The sequence below is a fragment of the Pleuronectes platessa genome, chromosome 15, assembly GCF_947347685.1.
Source record: "Pleuronectes platessa chromosome 15, fPlePla1.1, whole genome shotgun sequence".
Taxonomy (NCBI): domain Eukaryota; kingdom Metazoa; phylum Chordata; class Actinopteri; order Pleuronectiformes; family Pleuronectidae; genus Pleuronectes; species Pleuronectes platessa.
The window spans coordinates 14,630,705-14,655,810 of NC_070640.1; the positions used below are offsets into that span (position 1 = coordinate 14,630,705).

Genomic DNA, 25,106 nt, shown 5'->3' on the forward strand with positions numbered 1-25,106 from the left:
TCCCGTGCTGCCTTCACGGCTCCTCTTCTTCTTCTGTCCGGCAGACCATAGCAGTTGCATTGCTGCCTCCCGCCGGTAGGGAAGAACCACTGCAGTTTATGCCCTCAAAACTTAAATCTTGCCATATCAATTTGTAGTTTTAATGAAGTAGCAGAACTTCGATAGCGCTGTCTTTATACATCCTATCACCAAGCGGTGATTTTAACAGAAAATGTCTAAGTCACCATTTTGCCTATTGCTCTCAATTGCTCCCTCCTTTATTTGGCATAGAGTTGCCGATGCATCAAAACATGCATTAGACTCCAGGACTCGACGGGGGCTTCACGGTTGCCATCTGTTTCCCCAAAAGCACTAACCCAATGCACAAGCCTTGTCAATTTATATCATCTATTCGAGGCATGGCTATTTTACTGTCAGGTTTAACTGATGCTTGGATTTAATAAATAGCTTTCTCCCTCTGCTGTCTGCCCTTTCCTGGCCTTTGATGTTTCATAAATGCCACATCTGTGTAAGTTAGCTGTTTCATTGACATTATTGTGCACATTGACAACTGTGTAAAGAATGTAAAGCCTGAAATGATGAATCAAAAATTAAAACATGTCAATCCTAATTGGGAAGGTCCCAAATGATTCTGAAGTTTGTCCTTTATTCAAGACATAACGTTTCATGGTTCATGAGTTTGTATTTGTACAAACATCAAACCCATTCTGTCAAAACTGATCTTTATTATATGTTTCTTTATAATAGTTGTAAAGTATTAGAGATTAATTGTATGAAAATAAGCAAAAGGTGGAGTAAATATATATCTTTCCTCTCTTATCCCCAACATCAGTCTTTTTCAGATCAATTCTAAGGAGCCATATCCAAAATAACCAATTTATTGAAATGATAAAAAAGGACAGAAGGATTCAGATGCAGAATCCCATTTAACAACTAAACCCACTTTGTTTTAAGCTTTATTCAAAGGATGCAAATTCATTTATATACAACATTTTATCTGTTGTCTGTAGAGAAACTCACATTTAAATAAAGAACGTATTTAAATGCATTAGTTGTTTCTACCAGGTGGAACAATGAGACCAAAGAAATCCGTTTAAAAAACCCCACAGACAAACAATAAAATGAACACACACCAAGTCCTTTACTTTACATATTTCTCCATAAATTTCTTGTGGAACTCAGAGCGCAGCGTATCGTTGATAAAGCGTTTCTCTTTCCGCGCCTCGTCCACTCCTTTGGCGCAGTTTTTGAACACAACGTCATCATCCCACCTAGAAAAATATTAACAAATTCATTTTGATGATTAGTATTGAGTGAGAACTTATTTTCCGGAAAAGAAAAAAGATCAACTTTAGGCATACATGCATATTTGTGTGTACGTGTGAGGTACCTTCTCTTGACCCTGAATGTATTCTGAGTCTGGGGCATCGGTTGCTGTTGCCCTGCCAAATGAATCAATGGATTCCCACTCAGGATGTTCTCCATACGAATCCGCTCCTCCTCGGCCTTTTGCTCCCGCTCCTAAGAGGAGAAAAGATTTGAATTCATGAACTAAATGGGGGAGTATTGACCTCCTCTCAAATATAACCAATGTCCAACTCTAATCAGAGAGCAGGTGCAAACACTTTACCTTGCGTTCTTGCTCTTCAGCCCGCTCCTTCTTGATCTTCTCCAGCTCAGCCAGAAGAGCTGCAGTGTCGTCGTCATCACTGTCCTCCTCAGAGTCCTCGTCCTCATCATCCTATAAACAAACAAGCATCACCGGTGAGAAAGCTCGATGGGGGCGAAACAATAAGTGTCCACTAAGTCTCAAAGTGGCAACACTTACGTCAGTGAGAGGGTCGTCTGCGTCAAGGTTGGCTGCTGGGATCTGATCCAGTCTAGGCCTCTTTGAAGATGACGAGGAAGATGAGGAAGTTGTGTGCTCTGCACAATTTGGTTAGAACAGTATTTTAAGTTAAAGTTTCCATGGGTATAAATGGTCATTAAGTCATCTGTACTACTCATTACGTCTAATATTTGCAGACAGACAAACCTCTTGGTCCCCTCTCTCTGGTCTTATCACGTACAGCTACGCGCTCTCGTTCCTCCAGCTCTCTGCGGAAGTCACGGGCACGCACCTCCTCGACATTATCCTGAGTAGGTTGCCTGAGGGTGGGAGAGCATTGAGGGAAAAAAAGGAATTTAGATTCCAGCACACATCCACCGACCTGGTACTGGCATCTGTCCTGAGTGATCTAATCGCAAAAGCTTAGTGCTAAGTACAAGTGATAACACAAAGAAACAAGTCTTCAGATCTGATCACACTCAGAGGTGGTTTGGGACAATGTTAATAGCCGCTCGGAACAGGGCCACAGAAGATGATTTGGGAACAGTTCAGACAGCATCTTCACTGGATTGATAGTAAATGAATACCTGGCTGACCAGGAACGGAGCCAGTCACACACAGGTAACAACCCAAAACACCATTCTCGTTGGATCTGCTGACCTGTATTTGATCTTGGTGTGACCTGGAAGATCTCGGCTGGAGTACTGCTTGGACAGAGCACTCAGGTCGCCTTCTCCTTTACCTCGACCTCCTCTGGCCGGCTCAAACGTCGGTCTGGCAGCTGTTGTCATCTTGGAAGGCTCTGCTGTGGAAAACACATGGAAACAGAATGAATATAAACTAACACGCCAAGATCTGAAGGATTTACCATAGGGATGATGACAGAGTTAGTAGCAGGCAGCTGCTGAAAAAAGTGGGACTGCAACACAAAGACAATTTGACATTTTTAAAAGCTGATTTTTCAAATATTCAGCTTTGGATTTCTGGGCTGTTGATGAGATACTTCAAAATCACCAATTTTGCAGCGGAAGCATTTGCTTAAAATATCTAACGATGTGTTCAGTTTTCACACAATAGACAGCAGAAGAAGCTGCACAACACAAAACAAAACATTATAAAAGTGAGCACCTTGGATGTGTACGTGTAAAAAATAACAGGCATGTTACTGCTATGTCGAATTTGTGAGAAATAAAACACGTATTATTAAACAAATTATGCTGATTGTAAGAGAATAACAAAGCACGAACACAAGTTATCTCGTTAGCCGCTGTAGCTAAAAGAGGCTAGCAGGCTAACCAGCTTTAACAGCGCTTCAGATCAGGAAAACCTAGCTTTTTCACGTCACCAGCAGTTTAAGAAAAAGTCAACACTGACTGTTTCAGAAGGTTACAACAAAGGGATCAAAACAAAACTCAAGATAATTGTTATAAGAGATAAATAGAGGAATCAGACTTACGATGCTTCCACCACACGACAAACCGGAAGTACCGATACAACCATTCATTTGTACGTCACGTCCGGTAGAAAAGGTGCGTTCAAACGCGTTCAAACGCACTTGGAACCGAGAAAAAACAGATTAAGATATGTATCTAATAATACTATAAATAATAATAGTTAACTTGTCTGTGATCAGGATACAAAAGAAACAGTTTGAAGGGTTTTCCCTTTGTGAGAACAAGGAAACAATAACGTGCAGGGATGTTGTGAGGGAGACCACAGGCATATCAGAGGCACAGATAAACACTATTCCAACCCTCCACCACGTGATGCATGCCTGCTGTCTGTAGGTGCTTTCATCACCTGCTTGTTTCTCTGTCACCTTTCAGCACAGGGATTAAAAAGATGTCATGTTGCCATTGTTGCGTTAGTTGGACATACTGTACTCAGACTGTACTGTTCTCTGTACACTGTGTTTTACAAGGTCGTAATTTATAAGCTCTGCCACAAGACGTAGTTTGGGTGCACTAGTTATCATTGCTATGCCGACGAATATGTGAACAATGTTGTTATTGATAAAAAAGACCAGGGTCAAAGTAAAAGTAATTTCCACAGATATTGATTAAATCGATCCAATGTATCACATTTTCAGGTGGTTGTAAATATCCCTACATTAAGTCTCATTATATCAAATATTCATGACCAGTTTCCAAATCTATCATAGGAATCAATGACAGTGAAGACAGCCACAGGAAAACAGGGCTGCATAGCTGTCTGTAACTTTGAACTGTATAGTCCCCAAGTGGGAAACACAGTAAACATAAATCATAATAAAATACATGCAAAATGCAAAAACAAAAAAAGTTGAATGTTAATAAGAACAGGTCTCAGATTTGATCAAACGGAACGGCACCATTGTGAAGGAATGTCTTTCTTTGAAGTTAAATCGAACAAGATGGAAATGTTTCTCCTGAAATGCATCAAAATGATGAGCTGCAGGGTTTCATCTACATCAGTGTGGAAGGTGCAGTGTGCAGATCTCAAGTCAGGATAAAAAAAGAATTCCGGTGAATACTAACTTGAATCGCAGGTTTGAATTGTGCAGCTGTTACACATCAGAAAAGCAGAAAGAACAAGAATGCTTAGAATATTTATTTGCCTTTCATTTGGTTGTCACGAACAAGCTGCTTTGAGAAGATTCCTGTCAAACAGCTATGGAACGCATCAGTTCACAGAAATGTAGCAAGAATTTATGTTAAATGGCCCCTATCAATCCATCCCACCCGCCCACATGACCAGCCTGCATGGCAGCATCTCCGACTGGATGGTGCGGCAGGACAGGTGGAATCTAACATACCAGGGGGAGGGGGCTCGGGTTGAACTGTCTCGTACCTGCGATCCAGAGATCAGAGCCGGCCTGACACCACTCAGCGCTGACATTGATGACTTAACAGGTGAGAACAGCAATATGGTGCATGAATGGACTTGACTTTGTTTCTGATTTCATTGACTCTGCAGGGCAAGGGCTCATTACAGAGTCAGAATGGCTTTAATTTTCTATGCATAATGAATTTGACCTGGTTAATCGTCGCTGGCTCGTCTCCAGAGAGATTCATCGGAAGTGATTAAAGCACTAAGAGCAGGGTGAAATGTTAAGAGGGGCTCGGGGAGAGTAAGGATGCACAGTGTGATGTGATGCTGTAAACACAAGGAGGATTCACAACATTCAGAGTGAAGGGAACATGCAGTCATCGTTTTCAACTGGGTGTGTTTTTTCTAGAGTCATAATTTAATGTAAAAAGTGGAAAACACTGGGCTCACACTGAAACTGTGCACTGAGGAGCTGTTGACAAATGATAAAAACATTTGAGCATTTACGTGCAGAATGCAGATTTCCCGGTTTTGTATGAGATGTGTGGTCACTGTATATGTCACTTGTGAAAGTACGGAGAAAGAAACTAAGAGATATAACATCTCTGCATACAGCAACTGCTGTACTATTTGCATTGATGTTTAAAAAAAGGCTATGATAACTTAATCTTGACCATATTTCAACAGGTTGAACATCTGAGAGAATATTAGCATCATGACGCAATGTAAGTTCCACTCAAATTCAATATCTCTTGTGTGAGCATCATCATTAGTGTGCACGGATATCCAGACGTGTGTGGGTGTGTTGCAGACGTTGACAGAAACCAGGTGTTAAAAACCACCAAGGTGCGAACATCGCTGAAGAATGATGTCAGCTGGATCCAAAGCTCCGAACGGGAAAAAGAAGAGCAAGACGAAGCAGGGTAAACTTTTAAACAGATATTAAAGCCTTTGTGTTTTTTTCTCGTGAGCTGTGGTGCAGTTTGGCATCGCTTCAATTGAATCCTAGGAAAACTAGGATCCTGTTTGGTAGTTTTAGTTCTACACTATGAACACAGATTGTTTGCTTAATTAGTTTTTTTAATAAATGGTGCAACAACTTCTTCTGTCTTGCAGGACGGACCTCGGTGAGGAGACCACACCCGCTGAAGTCAAGCAGAAGTCATACGTCCTCTCCACGGCCAAGATATTTGAGTGAGTGCTACAGTTTGAATATTCAGATGTGAACGTCATCGGTGTTCTAGAGTTATTTAAAAAGTACAAAATGTTTTTGAACAAATGGGTTTCAAAGAAAACATTCAGAAAGAATGAGGGAAGAAGTTATCGAGCTTCTTCAGATACCAAAGGTATTGAAGCAGTGGAAAGACATAAGTGGTGATGATTGATTTTAGTATCTGAGAAAAATGAAAAAACAGCTGTTGAGAGATGAATGGACAACAACAGTCTCATCGTAATATAGATTTTTATAATTTTCAGTAATTATAGTGATTTAATTAACAATTTAGAAGATTTTTGGGGTTTTCAGTAATACTTAAATGTCCGACACCAGTGTGACAAATCTTTTGATATGAAAAACATTGTAGTGGCAGTTCTGCAAGTCAAAGCTGCATTCAGTGTCATTTAAAAATATTATATAAATGTTGTGAAACATTCATAGACTGTTTGTACAGTAATTATTATTAATAATACATATAGTAAAGTTCCCTGTGGAATGACCTGGTTTCCTGCATCAAATATGATGTGATCGTTATGTAACATACAAGTCACAGGTTTACCTGTAGTTCAACACACTAAGGAATGTCACTGGGTGGAGAGTATACATCTGCCAAGGACAAACAGTCCCTTCAAATTCAGTTGCACAAGAGTTAACAAACTCATAAATATCAGTGCCCTAACATATGCTTGATGGGAATCAATGAGATCCATGAATTATTCCCAGAGAAATATGTGAATATGTTGAATAACACCCTGCCTTGGAATGTTAAAGAAAGTGAAAAAAACAACAACTCCCGGATCCACCCCCTGATCCGGATCCTCCCAGAAACTTAATGGTTTCTTCTGTGGCTCGTACCCCACCCTTCCAACAGGTTTCAGGGAAATCTGTTCTGCATTTGTTTTGCGTAATACTGCAACGAGACAAACAGCAGTGAAAACACTCTTTCTGTGCCGAGATAGCAACACACTGATCTCTACTGATCGTTCTGCCTTTGAGTCATCTTAGCTGGATGCACAATTCTAGGGAAAGTAGCCACAGAACTCAAATACCTTCGACTAAATACATTCTTCGAGATGATTCTGTCAACCTGTCCAGCATTATGCAAATCAACAAATCCTGATAGCAATTATTTTAAGATCTCTTTCCTGCAAGTTAACTTTCAGAACAACTAAATGTTTGAATGCTGAGTTTAAAAGAGTCAGATTAACTCTTACACACACCTCCGATCCAGTTTCATTGATCAGACTCTCCTGGTTTAATAACTCCTGTTAACTGCTGTTGATGTCATCAGACGAGGGGTTCACATTATTTTTCCTTCCTACACTGAGAATGTTAGATAGTTTAAATCATGAGAAGAACAATGTAAGGATTTGTGTGTCAAGCTCTAAAACAGAATTGTACTGATCACCAGACTAAATGTGTACAGAAATGCAGGAGATCCCAAAGGGGTTTAATGACTTTTCCTGGTCACTGTATTGTTTATAGTTGAATCTATTGCATTGATATTACATCACCTTCCTTTGACACATGCATGACACACAAATGCACATCATCAACCCACAATTAAGTGAATTATTGAGGGGTGTGGACACATTTGTGCTGCAAAATGAAAAAGAAATAAAATCCTTTAACTCGGGATTTTCTTCCTGAGGAACAACGTAGGCTTCCTTCTACTAAGAGCATACAAAACCTTTTAAGTTTGAACATTCCTTAGTAGTCAGACACCCCTCCGCAAATAATTTAAAAGGTTTAGAGTTTCCTCAATAATTCTTTGCTATTTTAGACAACATATTCATTTATAACTGTCTAATGGACCAAACTGATTTAGAATTGTCCAGCAAAAGAATTAAAGATTCACAACTGAAGTGAGTCAACAGTTTCAAAGGTGTGTTATCATTTCTCTTCTCAGTGTGAGTGTAAAAAAGAAAAGAAAAACATGTTCACCCCTCTGTCCGTGTTTCACAACAGGCTTGAACACTGTGAAGAAGCAAACACTGAGTAACTTATATTTTGCTAAATAAATCTTGCCAGATCTCCCTTTCCCTGATTTGTTTCATCAAGATCATAATTAATAATAATCTACACCAAAATTTAATAGTTTTTTCCCCTGACCCATACAAAATCCTTCCACCAAGTTTTTGTGGAAATCCATCTCTGGGTAATCTGATTAAAACAAAACCAACCAACTAACAAACACAAACATATAGCATTGGTGGAGGTAAATAGCGAATACTCACAAAGAGGAAACAGAATTTCACACAGCAGAAACGTAGCCTGTAGTTATCTTTATTTTTGGATTTGAAAATGTTTTGTCTCGTTTAGTGTTATGTAGACTCACCAGCTGTGAACCACCGTTGAGCAGCATTCCAACATTTAATCACTAAACCTGAACACAACGTTGAGAACATCCACACACTCCATTCTTCTCTGCGTGCTGACAAACGCAGCGCTCTGCAGGAAGCCCCTTGCCTCAGAGGTACTAATTGGATATTTGACAGTCATGAGTAGTAATGAGCTACAACGAGGGTCCGGCTGCTGTGAGCTCTCCTCCAGTGTGCACCCCCTGTGCTGACGCGGCAAAGGAAGGGTCAGCTGCTTCGCCCATGCTGTGCGATGGCATTAAATGTCCCTCAGTGACAACAAAGTGGTTCAGCGGGTAGATACCACATTTGCTAAAGCCTTCCTTGACAATCCTGGCGCCCTCCTCTTCCTTCGCTAGCTGATACGTCCCTTTAAATACGCCTGAGAACTCCTTCTTGCTTATTGCAAAGTGAGTGTCGGTGGCGCAGCCTTCCCCTAGGAGCGCTGCGAAACGCTGCCTCAGCAGCACAAAGAGTCCTGCGTTGAGCGGCTGCAGGATGTGAGAGCAGTGAGACGGAAGGCACAGCAGGACGACGTCCTCCTTGCGAGCGGCCTCCACCACCTCAAGGTTCACCGGTGACTTGTGGCCGTCAAAAATCAGCAGCAGGGGACGCTGCTTTGGTGCGTGCAGGAGAAAATGTTTGAGGAACCACTTCTTAAAGAGGTCCGAGTTGATACACCCTGAGCCGGACCACCCGTAGAGGGCGTTGGGGGGCCCTTGTGTCTTGTAACACACTCCCCCTGGATAGGCCTTTGAGTAGACAATAAACGGGGGAATGTCCTCTCCAGCAGCGCTAAAGCAAGCCAGGACGGAGATGTGGTCCCTCAGACCCAGCACTGGCCTGCAGCCTAAACTGGCCGGTTTGGGGACGAGCACCCTCTTCCTGCCCAGTTGAAATCCCGTCTCGCTGCAGTTGAAGATTTGGAGAGGCTTGTCTCCGAGCCCATGAGCGTCTATGACGGTGCCCAGCAAATGAAAAAACTGGTCCACTGCTTCCTTCCTCACACATACTGTCCTCCCACGGACGACATTGTCCGCTGGCTGTATGGCGATGTTCTTCTCCTGCCGTTTTCTAAAATTGAGCCACCATGTCTGGCCCAGTTTGGAGAACGCCACCCTCCGATGCTGCCGCTTGTAAATGGACGAGGCGAAGGACACCAGCTGCTGCTTGGTGAGTGGGAATCCATGCTTGGACATGTGCAAGGAGAACTCCACTAGCAGCTCCTCGTCAGCAGATGTGATGAGCTGAGCCGGCCCGCTGCGGCTCCCCGGTGTCACCCGTCCACTGACTCTGTCCCCCAGGGACGATTTGGGGACTGCGAACTCCTTGGCGGCCTGCCTCACCGTGCACCTCCCGGACTTCACCTCGATCAGTGCACGCTCCATGGCCTCCTCCGTCCATTTCTTCTTCTTCCTCCCAATTTTGTCAAGATGGTTTCTTGATGGCATTTCTTCTAGAAGGGCGCAGGAAAGAGTCATGACTGACACATTAAACCAACATGACGGCAACAAACTAGTCTAGTCATGTATTACTAAAATAAAAAGACATGAACAATAACAAACTTTGCACATGACTTAATTAAACAGATTCTTACACTTTTGACTTTATCTGGCCCCTTTCCTGACCAACAGGATATCTGGCAATGGATGGTTGCATTGGGCTGAAGTTGGCATCTGATTTTCTAGTTCAAAAAGAGGTTAAATAAAAAAAATAAAACTAGAAATGTTTACCTCCATCAAGGAAATTATGTTTTTGTCTGACAGTAGGCAGGATTATACAAAAACTACTGGATGCCGCATTGCCACACAACTCGGTGGAAGGATGCGGTCTGGAAAGAACTCATTGAATTTTACTCCAGATCCACGATTTAGTTTTTCTTTAACTCTGCATTTTCTCACATTGTCATTTATGGCTCAGAGAATAACTTCAGATCGGGCGTGTTTTGGGACTGGTGATGAATGAATCCAGATCTAGTGAATTGAATGTAGTTTCATAAGGAGACCGTTAGGACTTGGCAGAGGTTAAAGCCTGTTGACTCTTCTGATAAACGTTTATGAAGACAGAGAAGCACTTGTATATGTGACGAGTGAGACTAGTGTCTTATTAAATGAATAGGGTTAGGGGAATTTAACATTATTCATTATTCTTGATTCATCATACATGGGTCAAGATGCAAGATACCTGCAACACAGGGACTGTTTGAGATCCAACCCAGAGCTGTTTCGTTTGAATGATCCACATTAAGATTGTCCAGCTTGACTTGATCTTCTGATTCAGATCGTTGCCTGGATGTAGAAAACCAGTAAAACGTCTCCTTGTTGTCTGAATATATGAATAGTTTTCATTTTGAAAGAGGGTTTTCTGGTTTACTGAAACTCGTGAAGCTAATTGAACTCAAGGATCTAAAAGGAGGCTGCTGTTGCTTTAGCTATAACACGACACAGTTCGTTTATTTATTCCAAACAAGGCTGAGCGGGACTTACTTGTTGTTGGGGAATCGTCCTGCTAACTTTTCATGGGGGAAAGAAAAAACAAGTGGTCCAGTGTTGGTTGTTGTCACACCGAGCTGCTGCTGTTCGGAAACATGAGTGTAAAGACCGAAAGTTTTTAAAGAAATCAAGCGTAAAAACATGAACTACAGTGTGGCGTGTATTCTGGAACCGCGGCTACGTGTCTTTAACAAACTGGAAACACGAGGTGACACTTTACTTTGACCATGTTTTGCTGCCGGGCTGGAAGACAGGATACAGCGGAACACTGCCGGAAGTTAAGAGACGCAGTCTTCAGAATAAAAGTAATTTTCTTCCTGTTACCAAAATAAGTGTCAAGCTCACGTAAGAAACTATTTAATATTTTTTTGATAAACGGATATCATTTTCTTCTTTCTTTCTTTCTTTCTTTCTTTCTTTCTTTCTTTCTTTCTTTCTTTCTTTCTTTCTTTTTTCTATCTGTCTTTCTTCCCTTTTCCATCCTTCCTTTCTTTCTTCTTCCTCCCTCCCTCCTACCCTTCACTCCTTCCTTTCTTTCTTCCTCCCTCCCTCCCTCCCACCCTTCACTCCTTCCTTTCTTTCCGTGCAGTCTCTAAAGTTTTTGGATGAGCGGCTGTCAAGACATAAAAAAAGAACACTGTCCGCTCCAATTTATTTATGAGTACCATGGGCAGTAAAATTGTTGTATTATTCATCCTTGTACTTCAGATTCACATTTTTATCTTTGTGCGACCTCATTCGTGTGTCCTTGGCGAAAGCTACATCAGCATCAGATTTGTGGAAGTACACTTAAATACGTATGAATTGACCAGTGTGCAGCTGCTTCATCTTGAACTTGTAGTCAATACTAAATAATAAATAAATCTTGTTCATAACCTAAAGCCGGTGCATATCAACACATGCACACATCTCGTTTGGACCCACATTAGGCTGAGTTATAAAACTGAGGAACATTGTAATTATTACACCCATTGCTTTCCAAAAAGTTCAGTTCATGTGAATATACAGATAAGCAATTTTGTATCTTTTGTTGTATATACTTCATTATTGTCTATACTGTATTTTTTTTTTTACATATTCTTGTGCTTTGTATTTCATCCAGCAGCAGGTGTTGTTGTTTACTCGTAGTACTGCATCAGATGAGAAGCACAAACTGGGACTCTGAGTCGACTCATGCGTAACTGAATCACATTCCTTGCTCCTCACGTCAGCGCAAAGTGTTTGGTGTTACATCACTTTATACTGCACTTCAATACAAAGTCTTACATCATTTTCGTTGCCATTTAAGACTCTATTTTTTAGTTTTGTGTCATCAATCAAAGTAGCTGGTGTTTTTGCTTTTTCAACGGCTTGTATAGTGGAAACATGGAGTTTCTGCCTATCTCATAGACAGTCCATTTAAATTTAATATTTTTGGATGAAGCTCTCACTTATATAAAAGAATAAACAGTGTCAAATAATCTGAAACTGTGAAAGTTACTCGTACTAGTAATATTGTAAATGTACTGTATGCCATGCTTAAATCAAGATTCATCATTAAAGCTGAAACTTCTCCTAATGTGAAAGTTTAAGTATAAGAAATAAGTGGTTATGATGTTTGCTCGTGTGAAATTCATTAGCAAGATGTAATTTACCGCTCTTCTGTATTTGTTACAAGGTTAAAAATACCAAGGTTCTTTTCAAGGAAAGTTTCTTATTCCTACCCTGCAGATCAGTGGAGGATCCTGTGAGTCTTCCTCCCAAACCGACAACTGAAGGGTATGTACTGTAGGTGCTGAATCTTAATTAAAAAGATTCAGTGCAAAATATGAGAAACTACACACTGCTCCTCTCTGAGCCCACTTGTTTCAAGTTTTGCATTATTAATCTCCTTTAAGCCTGAACTTTTTAACCGAATATCAAATGCTAATTCCAGATTTATTTGTGTTATGAGTTTATCGTTTCTTCTTCTCTTTTGCTTTAGTGATTCAGCTACAGAATCACTATCACTAATGACAAACGGTGAAGTTGTTCTTCCCCAAGAAGATGCTCAGCCTGGGGGGTCAACAGAGGAGACCACAGACAATACAAAGTAAGTGTATATTGCAAGTATGAAGTTTAAAGATGCTAAGTATGATTTTGTGTGTGTCGTTTTTTACATATAAAGGTAGTAAGGGGCTTCTTCTCTGTTACAGGCCCAAAGAACACACAGAAGAACACGTCCAAAATGACGAAGCACAACCAGGCAACACAGCTGAAGAAAACAAGGAAGTTGCTGATGCACCAGTCGACCAATCAAATGCAGGAGAAAAACAGAGCACTGCTGAAGTCTCTGCAGATATTCATGTCCAAAATGTAGCACTGTCATTCTCTTCAGTAAAGGAAAACCCAGATGCAGCATCTCCTGCAGAGCCAGCCGAGCAACCGGTGGTAACAGCTGAAAGTGAAGTGGAACATGCTGTTACAGCAGCTGAGCAGTCAATTGGAGATCCCACCCAGGACAAGGTCTCTGCAGATGCTGGCGTGGAAGATCCTGTTGCAGAAACCTCAGATGTGGCTGGAACAGAGGAGAAGAATGAACCTGCCGAAGTCCCTTCTGATGCTTTCACGCTCAAACCTCATGAGGAACCTTCAGTCAAAACTGCGGCAGCAAATGATACACACTTGGAGGTCGCCACGGTAGAATCACCTGAACAAGCTGCAGAGGTTCCTCAGGAAGACGCTGCAGATATTCATGTCCAAAATGAAGCACTGACATTTTCTTCAACAAAGGAAAACCAAGAGCCAGCCGAGCAACCGGTGGTAACAGCTGAAAGTGAAGTGGAACATGCTGTTACGACAGCTGAGCAGTCGATTGGAGATCCCACCCAGGCCAAGGTCTCTACAGATGCTGGCGTGGAAGATCCTGTTGCAGAAACCTCAGATGTGGCTGGAACAGAGGAGAAGAATGAACCTGCCGAAGTCCCCGCTGACGCTTTCAAGGTCAAACCTCAAGAGGAACCTTCAGTCGAAAATGAGCCAGCAAATGATACACACTTGGAGGTCGCCACGGTAGAATCAACTGAACAAGCTGCAGAGGTTCCTCAGGAAGATGCTGGAGAGGTTTTTGAGGCTGTAGCTGCAGTTGTGGTGGAGTCTGCACATGATATGAGTGACGGGATTCATGCAACACCAGAAGAAGAGGCCCCTCTGAAAAAGAGTGTGGAACCAGTCCCAGATTTATTGTTCGACTCTCTAGCCGATTCATTAAATCTCAGTCCTGTATCAGAATCGCGGAATCAGTCTGCTGCAAACACCACGATCGAGTCTGAAGAGTCAAATGTTGAAGCTGCAGCTCCAGCAGAAGCAGGTTTAAAGACCAGAGCTGAGGAAGTGCCCGAGAGTGAGGTCCAGCCTGTTGATGACACCGCACCTGAGAAAGCAGCAGATCCTGTGCTGGTGGAGTTGGACATCACTGACGCTGCTGAGCCTGTAGCTGTCTCAGAGGGTGGAGCGGTTCAGAGTGAGTTACCTGACGGAGGTATTGAGCTGACTGATGCATTGGATGTGGAGCCGCCCACAACTGAAGCTGCTCCTGAACCTGTGGAGGATCCCGAACAGTCCCCCTCAGAGGAGGCGGAACCGAAACAGTCTGATGATACCAATACGTGAGTGAACGTCACAGTCATTCTTTTTTTCTCATATAATTTTCACATGTTTTTACCCGAACTATGAAATGCATCTCATGGATTGCTATTTTTTTTATAGCACTGACTTGTTTCAAAAGCGCAGAGAGGAGCAACAATCCAAGTACAATCTGAAAGTGACCAGGTAACATCTCAATTTAAAGACCATGCCCTTATGGAATTTCAAAATGAGCTCTTAAAGTCACTTTTATGGTATAAACCCGAATGTTTGTAGACAGATTTAAAGTGAGGGTAATTTTTCTTTCTCACTTTCTCTCTATTTCAGTGATGGCAAATCTATTTGTTCGTTCTGTGACCAAATTATTGATGGACTGATCAAGCTCACATTCAGCGACCCTCTGCTGACCTGCCATGCTGAGTGTCTAAAGGTGTGGTGATATATATACAGGCTACGTGTGTGTGCGTTGATAAACATGCTCTTGTCATGGTATGATGTTGCTCTTGACCATCTTTTGCAGAGTGTGTGTGTGTGTTTCCACGTGTGTGTACATGTGTATTTACTGACATGCTCTTCTCATTGCATCATGTTACTCTCGACCATCATTTGCTGCCTGTGTATAGTGTGTGTGTGTGTGTGTTGATTGACATGCTTTTGTCATTGAATGATGTTGCTTTTGACCATCTTCTGCAGCGTGTGTATGTGTGTGTGTATGTCTGTGTATTTACTGACATGCTCTTCTCATTGCATCATGTTGACGTTGACCATCTCTTGTTGCAGTGTGGTGTGTGTGCTAAGGGCCTAGGAGAGTTGCTGAGGCCCATGTTTCTGCGTGACCAGCTGATCCAGTGTGATGGCTGCTTCTTCTCGAGACGTGAAGCCTGACTGTTGTCAGAGGACTCAAAGTATACTGTGATTAATGGGCTGAGAACTTCATCCCTGTTTCCTTTAGGCTGTTAAAATTTATAACAATTTTCTCAGTTAACGCTTTTAAGTACATTTTGTCAGGATTGGGAAATCTGCAAAAAGCCTCTGCAGTTTGTTATGTGTTACAACAACTGCCAAAGATCCTTGAATGAAATACTTTGCAGGTAGCATGAATGATTTTGGGTGTAATGTACTTTATATGGTTAAAATAAAATCACTGCTTAATGCTTTAGATTTGAAATTGTTTATTCAGCCTTAATTTCAAAATGAGCACAAACAACACTCAGTAGAAGGGCTACACGTCAAACACTTGGGGTCAAGTTATCGAAGCGTCAACACCTCAGTGGCATAAAAATAGCTTATTTCAAGCAGTAACTGAAAAACCTCCGGGAAATGGATACACATGTGCAACATCACCTCAGCAGTGGTATTTAAACAAAGCAAAAATGCATTAAAATTGCATGTTTTGTAAGTGACACAAAGAGGAAGATAGGAGAGAACATATGTACATTCAGCTATACTTTAGTACACACACAATACACAAGGTGGTGATAATGAGGCTGCGGAAAAATCCCATTCAAGGCCCATGTACCCATCAGTAAACACTGGATGGTGTTTTAGTATTTTTCCAGATGAGGTGTCATTACTCTTAATTATTCATAAAACATCATACATCACAATCCGACGACAGCATCTGCACCAGTGAAGCCTCATGAAAAAAAGAATCAAGCTGCAAAAGGAAAGTGAACAACAAATCTAAGAGAATCATCTGAGATGAGGATTCGCTGCTGGGGGGTGAATTATCTTCATCTCTCTGTCTGTTGTTCATACAAAACACTGATGCTGTTATCGGACAGGCCTAACAGAATTACAAGCAGGGGATTCCAGGTTTTGGAGGAAAGGAAATCTACGGTTGGAAAGGTGTTGACCGTCCATCTCGTAGCCAGGAGATGGGGTTGACTGGGATGAAGAGGTCGGGGTTAACGGACACCTTTTCTGCCCAGAAACCGCAAGACGGCATAGTTGTAGGTGGTGGCAAACAGATACACAAACTGTGAGACAATGGTGTGGAGGATGGAAGAAAAGACAAAATCAGGTTTGCATACATTTGTTGGGAAAATGTAAAAACAGCATGGACAAGCATACAGGTAACATTCTATTGGCTCATCAAGAATACTTCATCCAAATTGCAAAATATATATATTTACCCAGTGGGTTTTAGCCATACAGCACTTTTCATTTGGAGTTGTCCAGATTTCTTGATAAATATCAGATGCCACTACAGTTTATTTGCGAGACTCAATCCAAACTGAATTTGACAGTCAGCTCTATTGTTCCAGACAAGGGCTTCAGTGTGAATAGTGTTTTAAGGAACTACTCTCCATTTGAGAGTAGTTCTACTAAAACTGTTCACATCAAGGCCTGAGGATCATGAAGGCTGACTGGGACACTTTAGTTTTTTGAAGAGAGATGCTGAGTCATGCGTCAACACTTTTTGAAGCATCATAAATGTCATTCACCTCCATTGTTTTTATTGAATGGCAGCCAAAACCTCAGAGAGAGATACTGTGAGATTTCACCAAAACAAAGCTAAACCATGATATATCTCTTTTTTATATACTTTATATACTTTATATACAAACATTTGGCTCTATAGAGCATATAGATTTGATTTTATTGCTGGTATTACCTATAAAAACCTTATATAGATATAACAAAAATTGCTCACCAGTGCTAAGAGAGTGACCCCAGCACCAGCAAATGCAGCAATGTACAAGTCATAGGTGACGTAGAACTGTAAGACATAAGAAACACAGGTCAGAGAATTGAACCAATCCCTATTCCATCATATAAAAATACTCTTTACACACATTCATAGTTTGATGAATAATAAATGAAATATCTATGATTAATAATTTATAGTTGATATTTCATTGGCTTCTGTGATTCTTCACACTGGTGTTAAATGAGAAATAAAATGCAGAGCTGTGTAAAAGAGATTATTGGATTCCTCTACTCACTTCGCTGGTTTTGCAAATGGATGTCAAGGTCATTCCACAAGCTTTGCCTGGCATTGCATTCCAAGGAAGGAGACCTTAAATGAACACATGACGTAAGTGTTGTGTCTCTTATACTGGGGCTGAATCACAATGAGTTATGATGCATTTAAGTGCCAGATCGCACACAGCACATCAGGGGGGAACAGCAGTAACCAAAGATACAGGCATAGTTATCTTCATTATTTCATAACTGATTCAACAAGCAGTTTTGCATCCTCTCCCTGATGGTTAATTCATCGCTCTCAGGGCCGACATTAACATTCTCATCAGGTGGAGCAGTGGTCAGTCATTATCAGAGCAACGCACCATACTGCCTGGCGTCCATGCAAATCCAGCCGTGCTGATTAATGCTGGGGGTTGTCTCGGCCAGGATGTTGATGTTGTGGCAGGTCTGCTCCATGTTGAACAGGAAGAAGACCGGGATGGCACTGAAGGCGAACACCACCAGCCAGATGAAGGCCAAGATATACGTCACTATGATGAACTGTTGGGATAAGGGAGTACAGTACATAGGGTCAGAGAGATGTGGCGAGGAAAGCTCAGGTGATAAATGTGCTGTCGTTGAATCCGCTATCAACCATAACTCATGGTTCTGTGCGGAAATAACCGAAACAAATAACATTTGATTATGGTTAAGAGCCTAGACCCCAGCAATTTATCAATGACCAGTCATCACAGGATACTCCCCCCACCCCCCCTCTCCAGATAGCATACAGATGGGGGCCACTTCAGGCAATGATGCAGCACTTCTGGCCTTCTGGTGGTCCGGACAAAATGGACGTCAGCCTACAGTGTACCGCTTGTAAAAGGCAAATGTGGTCCAAATATCCCCAAACAAATTTGGGCCTATTTTTGACAAACATGAGGTGCGCTTGGGAAGGTGTATTTGGTTAACATGGCCAAAATACCACAAAACAAATTTGGACAACCTTTGTCACCTTCAGTTGATATACTGTATTGCTATGGCTTACTTCTGGCCCAGATCTGGCAAACAGTAGCTGACTGGCCAAGTACCATCACTCCCAGTATGCAGGCCGGACAACAGTGTAGTATGACATTGTGGGACAGATCTGGGCCAAAACTATTTTGCTATGCGGGTTACTTACTCCTGCTCCTCCTCCTCCTCCTCCTCTTTCTTACCGTCAGACTGAGGCAGCGTCCACAGTGGGTGCTCCTGAATTCACCAAAGGTCTGCTTGACAGCGCTCGTGGTGTAGAAGCCCTCAGCCAGCAGCAGGATACCAAAGAGGAAGAAAAATGATGCCAGGCCATAGATCACAAACTGGAAATATTTGATACTGAAAAAGTCACAGGGGGAAAAACAGTCAGTGAAATGAAACACCTCTTCCGAGGTCAAAAACAAAGATTTTAGAGAATTTAATGCAGCGTCACTCACAAGGACGCCATGACCTCATAGTCCTGAGGGTTGCGGGCGAAGTAAGTCTCAACAAGAACTGCGGTCTGGGCCAGCGCTTCGTGCCCGCAGCCACAAAATAATGCCATGCCAGCATAGCACAGCAAGGTGGCCACCAGGGACGGGTAGGGCACTGCCCCAATGCACCGGACACAGCAATCATAACAACCTGAGGGGGCATAATATATCAGCACACAGGCGGCACACACCGCACATATAACCACACAGCACATCTACGCCACAGTTGGGGAACTCGGTCACCCTGTCGGCGAGCTATGGAAAAGGCCCCGCTCTGTCTGCAAATCCATGAGCATTCACCAAAAACCCACCAACAGGCAAGAAAGCAACAGAAGTAAAAAAAAAAAAATTAGACAGCAGCGAGAATCAAGAGTTCAAGCAACGATTCCCCAATGAAGCGTCCAAACAAAAGCAGCCACCACTGACTTCCCGACAAGCTCACGCGCCTCTCCTAGTGTAAGCTGCGCTGTTGAAGCAGGTAGCAAATATCCAGAGCGTTAATAAATGCATTGGCAGAAATGGGATAGAGGAAAAGCACCTAAGGCTTTGCAAAGCCAAGGCTGCCTGACCGGAAACATTTGCTGCTTTGGATCTTGTACTCCACAAGAAGAAAGATCCCAGTGCCAACCAGTGATGTACGGTCCTGCCTATGAGGTCTGTACCACTGTAAAATAAGCCTCTCTGCACAATTTCATCCGTGTGTGGAAGCTGCTCTGTTCGTAGCGACACCTCACAGCTCGACCCCAACTGACTCTGGTCCAGCCCTCTTGCTCCGGCGGTCACAGGCGTCACCGGGCGTGAGACAGTGGTGAAACTCTGGGCTCTGGCGCCCCGAAGAGAGAGCGTCTCTTTGTGGCTGAAGATACAATATCCTTTGTCTTTGCTTATGATTAGCGAGGAACAAAGGGCAGCGATGTTAAGCAAACAAAGACCTTGGTGCAACAATACACACACAGTAGTATGAGGTGGCAGAGGGGGGTCACCGGGACCACCACAGCCAGTGACACCACTCAGGCCATCGTCCATCCACAGCTGGCTGAGACTGGTACCATGGCACTCAGCATCAATGCCAACGGGGGCTGTGTTCAAGTGTTCTAAGAGTGGGCGGATGCATAGTGAACGAGAGGGCCAATTTGAATATCTTCACAACAACAACAACCCCACTCAAAATCATGTTGGTGCACTTTGTGAATTCCTTAAGTGCCGTGGGTGACTATCCACAGTGAATCTTTTCAATTTCACTAAAAACCTCAGCTGGAGGGGAGTAGAGGCTGTGAGTTAAAACAAACTGCCTGTTAAGTATAAATAGTAACAGCAGGAAGACTGCTACAGTCCCTTCAAAACCATTGTGCCTGCAGACGCCCACGCTTCAGCTGCAACAGTCACACGGTGGTAGAGCGAAACAGGCTCTATTCGAAGTCAGTGCAAAAAGAAAAAAGGCATTAGTGCATTTAACAGCAGACGCAAGTGAATCCATCAACATCGCAAAGGCGTTAAAAAAAAAAAATGTGAACGATAGAGCACAAGTTGTTTGCAAGTGAGAAACAACTGTTAACACAAGTTGTTTGACTCCACAGTTCTCATGGAGAATTGCTAATTTATACCAGTGACACATGTGGGAGTTTCTGACCTCTTTCACACGAGTGGCCTGGCATGGCCCTGCATGGCATGATGAGCGAAACTGACCATCAATGTCGGCCACTGTCTAGTCTATGTTTACAAGGGGTCAGAGGAGGTGAGCCAGAGTTCTGTATTTGAAAAGTAAATCATAAATACATGTAATAATATATAAATAATAATAAGCTATGTTTTATAATAATAACAAAGGGGCACTGGGGGAATCAATCACTGTCTGCAATCCCTTCAATCAATATTAAATGACACATAATCCATATGGGGATATTGAAAAATTGTATAAATTCTAAATGGAAACACATGATAAATTTGCAGCGAATCTCGCCGACAGTGCACGAGGGCAACATGATGTCGAAGGACAGAGAGGACATATTAGAGGCAACATTAGTAAGTTATTGAAGTCCACATTTTTCAAATCACATTAATAATAGATGATCAGAGTTATTATGAATTCCGTGCACTCACCCATGTCCAGAAAGGAGTGCAGAGTTATTGAAGTTTCGCTGGGGTGGCTTTGCGACTGTGATATGAGGATATGAGAAGTTATTCCCCGCCACTCCTATATGAATCTGACTCCCGCTTTTGTCTCATCAACAATAGATAGACCACATCTCCCCGGGTCACATCTTAAAGTCACAAAGTCCCATTTCAGCTGCCAGTCATTATTTATGGAGCCTGAGGACTGGGTACAGAGAGTGGGTCACAAATTCCCTATTTAATGTAGTTTAGCTGCCCTGACCAATACTTGTGGATACTTTTGATTAAGCTCAGATATATGGGTAGTAATATGCATGCAAAAAGGCATACAGTATATCAGCCAGTATATTAATTCAGGTTCTACATAATTTTCAGCCCATATGTCAAAACAAAGTCTATTTTTATTTTATTCTTATTTTTTAACTTAAAAAAACACAATGCAAATGAGATTCCTATCTAGTGATTTTCCCACATTTTCTGTACATGGTTTATAATCTGTTATGGGCATTCATTTGCAGGGTGCATGGCGTTTCATTAACATTCAATAGTTTATCATCAGCATGCATGTGCTGTCTGTCTGCACACACATGCTACACATCAGAATGACAGAGTAAACATCCCAGAGGGTCCGCGGAGCAGCATAAAAACACACACACAGATAAGATAAGAGAAGTGCGCCGACAAAAGAGCGAAATAAATCGAAACGCCGGTGACTGACATTGATGAAGTTGAGTAACAAGGGTGACATTGACAACCAGGTCCAGCTGCTTCTCTCCTTCCCTCCCTCGCTCATGTTTGACCCAGTTGATGTCAAAGCTTGGGCTCAGTACAAAGGAGCCAGTGTGGAGCAGGAGAAAACACTTTTTGGGGGGAAAATCCCTCATCCTATTTCTGCTTTTCCATTTTACCCCAAACAGCTGGACATAACTCAAAAGAACACACATGTTGGTATATTGCTCATTTTTGCCTAAGTGCATTTATTTTGGGAGCAACAAACACTTTGACTGACTCATCAGAAATTGATGGTAGATTAAAAAAAATAGCCTTGTAGACTGGTCCGTTGTTTGGTCTTAGTTTCTAGTCTTTATCCCTTGTCCTCTTAAAAACCCTGAGCAACATCAGATTAAACAATTAATCTGTAGAAGGGATTAACAGCACAGTGGTGAGTGAAGAGGAAATATGCTTTTGAAATCTCTGAGAGAACCATTAGCATACGTGTGTGTGTGTGTGTGTGTGTGTGTGTATGTGTTTGTGCATGTGTGTTTCTGTGTGGAGAGGGTCGGGTTCATTAATTAACCTCTGTACTGTAAATAAATATGTATCCCGGTCGCCAGCTTTACTTGTGAGATGTAAATAAGAAGTAATGTTGACTACTCTAAGGACAGGCATTAGGAAGGAGGTCGAGCTAGTTGCATTAAAGAGGATGTGTGAATAAACGATATTCCTCAGAACCGGATGCAGACGGTGGTCAGGGATGTGAGCGGCACAGATGATGAATTATGACTTGCCTAACAGTCATTAATTAATGATGTTGAACAAATACAGTACTCTACAAGCTTTCATCTAAGTTGCGTGGATGCATATATTAAAGTATGTTTTGCACAATCAGATCGAAAATGGCACCTATATTGCTTAAATCAGTGCACAATACATGGCTGTGTGCAGTATGTGGAGTAGCCCAGTGATCTATCTGTGAGTCATTTTGATAACTGTTTGCTGTGGGGTCACTGCACATGCAAATATTTATGCACTAAATGCGGTGATATGCATGTGTTGATACAAGGGAGGAGGAAGCCCCTGCTAAAATATTTGCACCATCTCTCCATCCCTGTTATGGTAATGTGTTATCTCGTCACAAAAATGAACAAACAGCCATCAAACAAACAAACAAACAAAACGACCAGTGGGAGGACAAACACGTGTCAGGCTCACAAATAATTCAACGCCAATGACTTCCCGCGGTGAGTGCGTTAAGTATTTGTTTTACTGCATGATTTAGTAAGGACGGCCTGTGCGCTTCTTCGACCGGGTGTTTACTTGCTTTTTGATTGTCTCTCATGATAATCTCAGACTCTTGTTGGCTGCTTGTTTGAAACCACGGGGGCCAATGGGTTTTAAAGATTAAACCCCCCCCCCCTGGAAATTCTGCAGGAGGAGCAGAACAGTAGAGGAGCAACAAGGATAGATGAAACATGAAAGATAAACCCAATGAGGTTTGGAGAGTCAAATCATTTTCACAACATTAAGTAGAGGTTCAGGAGCAGGTCGTCCACACTAGTGGTTCGATCCCTGGCTCTAAAAATCTGTATTTTAAAGTTGCCTTAAGCAAGACACTGAACCAAAAATTTCCCTTGTTATGAATGGCATGTATGGATCAATCAATCAATCAATCAAATTTTATTTGTGTAGCCCATATTCACAAATTACAATTCGTCTCATAGGGCTTTAACAGGGGGTGACATCCTCTGTCCTTAACCCTCAGCAAGAGTAAGGAAAAACTACTAAAAACCCTTTGAACAGGGTAAAAATACGTAGAAACCTCAGAGAGAGCCACATGTGAGGGATCCCTCTCCCAGGACGGACAGAAGTGCAGTAGATGCCACGTGTAGGAAAACATCATCCAGATAAAAGTTTTTAGCAGCATTGATGAGGGTAAACATCCCGAAGGATAACCCCAACATGGCATGCCAAGCAGTCCCGCTGCAATCACAGTCCATGGTCAGCAACCAGCAGGACCACGATCCACCATCCATGTGGATGCATTATATGAATGTGTGCACGAGTGGGTGAATGTGACTTGTACTGTAAAGGTGGGTCAAGAGCTTTGAGTGAAGGAGTCGACAACCATGGAAAAGTTCTACAGAAATACAATCCATTTAGAATAGTCCATTCACAGTAAATTGACCAACGGCGTTAATTCAATCAATGTCTCATGTTTTCTTTGGTGTAGGTCTCTATCCAATAATGACCCCAACACAACTTACGTAGTGTCTTGGGAATGAAAGTCTACATTGGATCATAGTGGACAATGCAACTAGGAAATCTCACAATAACCCCACAAGGCTACTATCAAGTATTACTTCTTTGAACATTTCTTGTTGTGTGCCACTGACAAATAGCAGCACACTTACAAACATGCCCAACTGAAATAGGACCGACGTTGCTGAAATTGCCAGGGGAAGTAGTTTAAAAGGAGAAAGCTTCACAGAGATGTGGAAACATGCACGGCCTCTCTCTGATGTGTCTTTTTTGTCACGAAGCTCTACCAAACAGGAGCCGGTCGGTATAACGTTGCCTCGGAGGCCGTTGCTTCTTCACATAGTTGCTCCCCGAAGTCAGCCGCTGAAATCGCACAGGTTGTGAAAGTTGTCAAGCTGTGATTGTTCAGGAAACAACGTGTACTCTGTCAGGTCTTATAACAGAGACACAATAACGACCTCATCTCAAAAACATGGTGTAGTTTGAACGTGACACAGCGAGTGTGTTTCAATGTGACAACTAAAAAATGTAGTGTAAGAATAAAATCTAAGAAAATCGTCACATATTCTGACACACATTACTATTAGACTGCAGGTCATACCAGACCGAGCTGCAGTGGTAAAACCCTCAAGTTAATGGAATAAAACAAGGTTTCATGCGAGTTGCTTGTGAACTCATAAATGTATTTGTCAATGGAAGAATGTGTAAATGATTTGACTTCTGACTCTGACCTAAAGTAGCCCAGACCAATTTTTCATTTGTAACCCTAAAATAAACCCAATTTCATTATTTTTATGGAGAGAGGGCTCCTATACAGATTGGTTACTTGACTCATGATGGACGCATCAAGTTCATGCAGATCATGTATTTTTTATGTAAATGTCACTCCAGGTGGACATTCGGTTGTGTTGTACCAGATTAGAGCTGTTAGAGATGAGGAGTGGGCTACAGAGGCCCAGTGAGCTCACTTCTCTGTAACTCCACATCCTATTTAGTCTCAAAATTCACATACTTGCCAGGGAGTATTTCAGATTTCCAGGTTTCAGAGCATGACTTATTATTTCACAATCGGATTTTGTGATGCTTTCACTCTGCGCTTGCACTCAAATATACCCTGCTTCTCTTCTACTTGGCTCCCACTGTGCAAAGAAGCAGCTCTCCGATTTCTCCTCTGCCCTCTTTTGTGTAGCAAGTCTATCCAAAATCATCAACCAATATATGCCAGGTGTAGTGATCACCTGAACGTGAAATTGGTAACTGCTGCTCTCAAACTGAAAGACCATGCACACT

General features: G+C 42.2%; 4 protein-coding genes across 20 annotated transcripts; 1 reads left to right on the plus strand and 3 right to left on the minus strand.

Annotated features, from left to right (window-relative positions):
- Nucleotides 1-862: 862 nt before the first annotated feature.
- cwc15 (CWC15 spliceosome associated protein homolog) lies at nt 863-3,425 on the minus strand. Of its 2 annotated transcripts, none has more exons than XM_053441352.1 (7): nt 3,285-3,425; nt 2,489-2,633; nt 2,036-2,148; nt 1,829-1,926; nt 1,631-1,741; nt 1,391-1,521; nt 863-1,271 (listed from the first exon to the last, which is right to left on the minus strand). In XM_053441352.1, exons 2-7 carry the CDS (start codon nt 2,617-2,619, stop codon nt 1,142-1,144), a joined length of 714 nt encoding a protein of 237 aa, XP_053297327.1. In that variant the 5' UTR covers nt 2,620-2,633; nt 3,285-3,425; the 3' UTR covers nt 863-1,141. The 2 variants fall into 2 exon arrangements, with proteins under 2 accessions (XP_053297327.1, XP_053297328.1); XM_053441353.1 differs by having other exon boundaries at nt 2,489-2,630; nt 3,285-3,354.
- Nucleotides 3,426-4,595: 1,170 nt separating this feature from the next.
- Nucleotides 4,596-15,466, plus strand: si:dkey-125i10.3 (neurofilament heavy polypeptide). Its single transcript, XM_053442330.1, has 10 exons — nt 4,596-4,719; nt 5,324-5,361; nt 5,448-5,559; nt 5,753-5,830; nt 12,415-12,462; nt 12,668-12,775; nt 12,879-14,330; nt 14,431-14,493; nt 14,635-14,737; nt 15,088-15,466. The coding sequence occupies exons 2-10, from the start codon at nt 5,352-5,354 to the stop codon at nt 15,190-15,192; spliced, it is 2,079 nt and encodes a 692-aa protein (XP_053298305.1). The 5' UTR covers nt 4,596-4,719; nt 5,324-5,351; the 3' UTR covers nt 15,193-15,466.
- On the minus strand, nt 6,085-10,987 carry LOC128457575 (uncharacterized). 15 transcript variants are annotated; one of them, XM_053442334.1, is made up of 4 exons: nt 10,925-10,987; nt 10,699-10,784; nt 10,397-10,500; nt 6,085-9,668 (listed from the first exon to the last, which is right to left on the minus strand). In XM_053442334.1, exons 1-4 carry the CDS (start codon nt 10,931-10,933, stop codon nt 8,368-8,370), a joined length of 1,500 nt encoding a protein of 499 aa, XP_053298309.1. In that variant the 5' UTR covers nt 10,934-10,987; the 3' UTR covers nt 6,085-8,367. The 15 variants fall into 15 exon arrangements, with proteins under 15 accessions (XP_053298309.1, XP_053298311.1, XP_053298308.1 ...); XM_053442336.1 differs by lacking the exon at nt 10,397-10,500 and adding an exon at nt 9,810-9,896 and having other exon boundaries at nt 10,699-10,787; nt 10,925-10,971; XM_053442333.1 differs by having other exon boundaries at nt 10,699-10,787; nt 10,925-10,970.
- Nucleotides 15,467-15,533: 67 nt separating the features above from the next.
- plp1b (proteolipid protein 1b) lies at nt 15,534-20,947 on the minus strand. 2 transcript variants are annotated; one of them, XM_053442348.1, is made up of 7 exons: nt 20,826-20,947; nt 18,690-18,876; nt 18,435-18,591; nt 17,601-17,778; nt 17,256-17,329; nt 16,964-17,029; nt 15,534-16,286 (listed from the first exon to the last, which is right to left on the minus strand). In XM_053442348.1, the coding sequence occupies exons 1-7, from the start codon at nt 20,827-20,829 to the stop codon at nt 16,215-16,217; spliced, it is 738 nt and encodes a 245-aa protein (XP_053298323.1). In that variant the 5' UTR covers nt 20,830-20,947; the 3' UTR covers nt 15,534-16,214. The 2 variants fall into 2 exon arrangements, with proteins under 2 accessions (XP_053298323.1, XP_053298322.1); XM_053442347.1 differs by lacking the exon at nt 20,826-20,947 and adding an exon at nt 19,264-19,303.
- Nucleotides 20,948-25,106: the final 4,159 nt, after the last annotated feature.

What these genes read in the sequence shown, in the direction of transcription:
- cwc15 (XM_053441352.1), bottom strand. Translation starts at nt 2,619, where the DNA reads ATGACAACAGCTGCCAGACCGACGTTTGAGCCGGCCAGAGGAGGTCGA. An exon ending in CACACCAAGATCAAATACAG is followed by an intron (nt 2,149 to 2,488) that starts GTCAGCAGATCC and finishes TCCCACCCTCAG; the next exon opens with GCAACCTACTCAGGATAATG. An exon ending in CAGACGACCCTCTCACTGAC is followed by an intron (nt 1,742 to 1,828) that starts GTAAGTGTTGCC and finishes GTTTGTTTATAG; the next exon opens with GATGATGAGGACGAGGACTC.
- si:dkey-125i10.3 (XM_053442330.1), top strand. An exon ending in TCCACGGCCAAGATATTTGA is followed by an intron (nt 5,831 to 12,414) that starts GTGAGTGCTACA and finishes CCTACCCTGCAG; the next exon opens with ATCAGTGGAGGATCCTGTGA. An exon ending in GAGACCACAGACAATACAAA is followed by an intron (nt 12,776 to 12,878) that starts GTAAGTGTATAT and finishes TCTCTGTTACAG; the next exon opens with GCCCAAAGAACACACAGAAG.
- LOC128457575 (XM_053442331.1), bottom strand. Translation starts at nt 10,847, where the DNA reads ATGTTTTTACGCTTGATTTCTTTAAAAACTTTCGGTCTTTACACTCAT. An exon ending in GGACGATTCCCCAACAACAA is followed by an intron (nt 10,501 to 10,698) that starts GTAAGTCCCGCT and finishes TTCTACATCCAG; the next exon opens with GCAACGATCTGAATCAGAAG. An exon ending in AAACAGTCCCTGTGTTGCAG is followed by an intron (nt 9,669 to 10,396) that starts GTATCTTGCATC and finishes GCGCCCTTCTAG; the next exon opens with AAGAAATGCCATCAAGAAAC.
- plp1b (XM_053442347.1), bottom strand. Translation starts at nt 19,303, where the DNA reads ATGTTTCCGGTCAGGCAGCCTTGGCTTTGCAAAGCCTTAG. An exon ending in GACGCTGCCTCAGTCTGACG is followed by an intron (nt 17,779 to 18,434) that starts GTAAGAAAGAGG and finishes TTATCCCAACAG; the next exon opens with TTCATCATAGTGACGTATAT. An exon ending in CCATTTGCAAAACCAGCGAA is followed by an intron (nt 17,030 to 17,255) that starts GTGAGTAGAGGA and finishes TATGTCTTACAG; the next exon opens with TTCTACGTCACCTATGACTT.